This window comes from Eimeria mitis, genomic scaffold, assembly GCF_000499745.2.
Source record: "Eimeria mitis Houghton genomic scaffold, Emh_scaff1066, whole genome shotgun sequence".
Taxonomy (NCBI): Eukaryota; Apicomplexa; class Conoidasida; order Eucoccidiorida; family Eimeriidae; genus Eimeria; species Eimeria mitis.
This window is the reverse complement of record NW_013567397.1, coordinates 1,499-4,258: the sequence shown is the minus strand read 5'-3', so window position 1 is coordinate 4,258 and position 2,760 is coordinate 1,499. Positions and strand designations below refer to the sequence as shown.

General features: G+C 51.2%; 1 protein-coding gene across 1 annotated transcript in view; it reads left to right on the top strand.

Annotated features, from left to right (window-relative positions):
* The window catches only part of EMH_0028650 (uncharacterized protein), a gene marked incomplete at both ends in the record, with an annotated part of 6,180 nt that overhangs the window by 3,317 nt on the left and 103 nt on the right, over positions 1-2,760 (top strand). Inside the window, 3 exon segments of the mRNA XM_013494181.1 lie at positions 1,545-1,744; positions 1,795-1,831; positions 1,835-2,760. Of these exon segments, the coding sequence (XP_013349635.1) occupies positions 1,545-1,744; positions 1,795-1,831; positions 1,835-2,760 (1,163 nt within the window).

Sequence of the window (2,760 nt, the reverse complement as noted above, 5' to 3'; positions counted from 1 at the left end):
TGCTGCTGCTGCTGCTGCTGCTGCTGCTGCTGCTGCTGCTGCTGCTGCTGCTGCTGCTGCTGTTGCTGCGTTTGCTGCTGCTGCTGCTGCTGCTGCTGTTGCTGCTGCAGCTGATGCTGAGGAATTTGCGTTCAGCAGTGACAGCAGAAGACCGTCTCCGCTACGGCAGAGTCAACTCCACCGCCCCACGCTTTATAGGTGACCCCACACCCACTCGATCCCAACACAATAAAAACACGATCCCAACACAATAAAAACACAAACACACGATCCCCACACGATCCCCACACGATCCCCACACCATACACCATCCCCACTCGATCCCCACACAATAAAAACACAATAAAAACACGATCCCCACACGATCCCAACACAATAAAAAACAATAAAAACACGATCCCCACACGATCCCAACACAATAAAAACACAATAAAAACACGATCCCGGCTCCCCACACGATCCCGGCTCGATCCCCACACAATAAAAACACGATCCCAACACAATAAAAACACGATCCCGGCTCCCCACACCATCCCCACACCATCGCCACACGATCCCCACACGATCCCCACACTATCCCGGCTCTATCCCCACACGGTCCCCACACGATCCCAACACAATAAAAACACGATCCCAGCTCGATCCCCACACCATACCCACACGATCCCCACACGATCCCCACTCGATCCCCACACGATCCCCACACAATAAAAACACAATAAAAACACGATCCCCACACGATCCCGGCTCCCCACACGATCCCGGCTCTATCCCAGCAGGAGGGGACAGGCTGTCTCTTTGTGTTTGTTTTTATTGTTTTCTTTGTTCTTTTTATTTTATATTTGTCTCCTTTTGTCTCTTTCTCGATCAATATCTTTTCTTTTTGTCTCCTTTTTTTTTTTTTTTTTTTTTTTTTTTTTTTTTTTTTTTTTTTTTTTTTTTTNTTTTTTTTTTTTTTTTTTTTTTTTTTTATATTTTTTTTTTATTTTTTTGCATGTGTCTCCTTTTGTCTCTTTCTGTATCAATTCCTTTCTCCTTTGTCTCTCTTTCTGTCTCTTTTATTTATTTTTTTTTTATTTTTATTTTTATTTTTTTATTTTTTCTATCAGAAAGGTTCGCTTTGGTGCGGCCACAAGTGGGCCTCCTCCTCACCCGCCTCGGCTTTAAAGAAGACACAAACTCTCTCTTTGTAAACCCTAAACCCTAAACCCTAAACCCTAAACCCTAAACCCTAGTGGCTGACAGACACAGAAAACACCAGCTTTTGTATGCGGAACGGCGAAATAATGAAGAAACCCTAAACCCTAAACAACACAAGCAATATATTATAAACCCTAAACCCTAAACAATAAACCCTAAACCCTAAACAATAAACCCTAAACCCTAAACCCTAAACCCTCGTGAAATTTCAGCCGTCATCAAATATATGCACTATGCAAGTTACTGTCTCGTCTCCTCTTTTAGGACCTAGGGTTTAGGGTTTAGGGTTTAGGGTTTAGGGTTTAGGGTTTAGGGTTTGTGAGTGCGGTTTGTGTGGTGTACAGGTATTCCGGGGAGACATGGAGACAATATCGGACTGCTGCAAGATGCTAGAAGAAGCATTTGCTGCTGCTCCTGCTGCTGCTGCTGCCTCTCCCGCTGCTGCAGCAGCAGCAGCAGCAGCAGCAGCAGCAGCAGCAGAGGAAGCAGAAACTAAAAAAGAATATGCTGCTGCTCTGGGGGCCCCGAGAGACACCGCCAATGGGTGGAGCTGCAGCCCCTGGCTGTCTGATCAACCCCAGCCTTGGCATGCAGCAACAGCAGCAGCAGCAGCAGCAGCAGCAGCAGCAGCNGGCTGTCTGATCAACCCCAGCCTTGGCATGCAGCAACAGCAGCAGCAGCAGCAGCAGCAGCAGCAGCAGCGACAGGAGCAGCAGCAGCAACAGCAGCTGCTGCAGAAGAGTCCTCAGCTATACAATCGGCAATTGCTGCAACCGATCCGGCTGCAGCAGCAGCAGCAGCAGCAGCAGCAGCAAACAACTTGGAAGAACGCAGACTCGAAGCACATCAACAGCAGCAGCAGCAGCAGCAACAGCAGCAGCAGCAGCACGAAGAGACTGCCGCGCCAAAGGGGACGGCCGTTGCTGAGGAAGAGAGACTGCATGCTGCAGCAGCAGCAGTAGCAGCAGCAGCAGCAGCAACAGAAGCAGCAGCTGCTTCAAGCGCTGCAGCACCCCACAGCGAAAAGCCATCAGAGGGGGATTCCGGAGCAGCAGCAGCAGCAGCAGCAGCAGCTGCTGCTGCTGCTGCAGCAGAAGAGCCTCGAGGAACCCCTGGAGGCAGCAGCAGCAGCAGCAGTGACAACGATGACGCAGGCAGCAGCAGCAGCGCAGCAGCACCGAGCAGCAGCAACAGCGATTGCTGCAGCACTAGTTGCAACAACAACAGCAGCAGCAGCAGCAGCAGCAGCAGTAGCAGCAGCAGCAACTGCTACGACAACAGCAGCAAGAGCAGCAGCTGCAGCGGAGTAAGAAGGAGCTCCTGCTGCAGCACACAGAGCCAGGGGGCCCCCGGGGGCCCCCCAACCTCTTCTAGGCGCAGCAGCTTCAAGGCTGACGTTGAGTCTGCTGCTACTAGCAGCAGCAGCACGGCTGGTTCTCCTGCGCTTCTCTCCCCTGTCGCCTCTCAGCAGCAGCAGCAGCAGCAGCAGCAGCAGCAGCAGCAGCAGCAGGAGGACAGGCCCTCAGCAGCAGATGCATGCAAACCAGAAGCTGAGCCGCA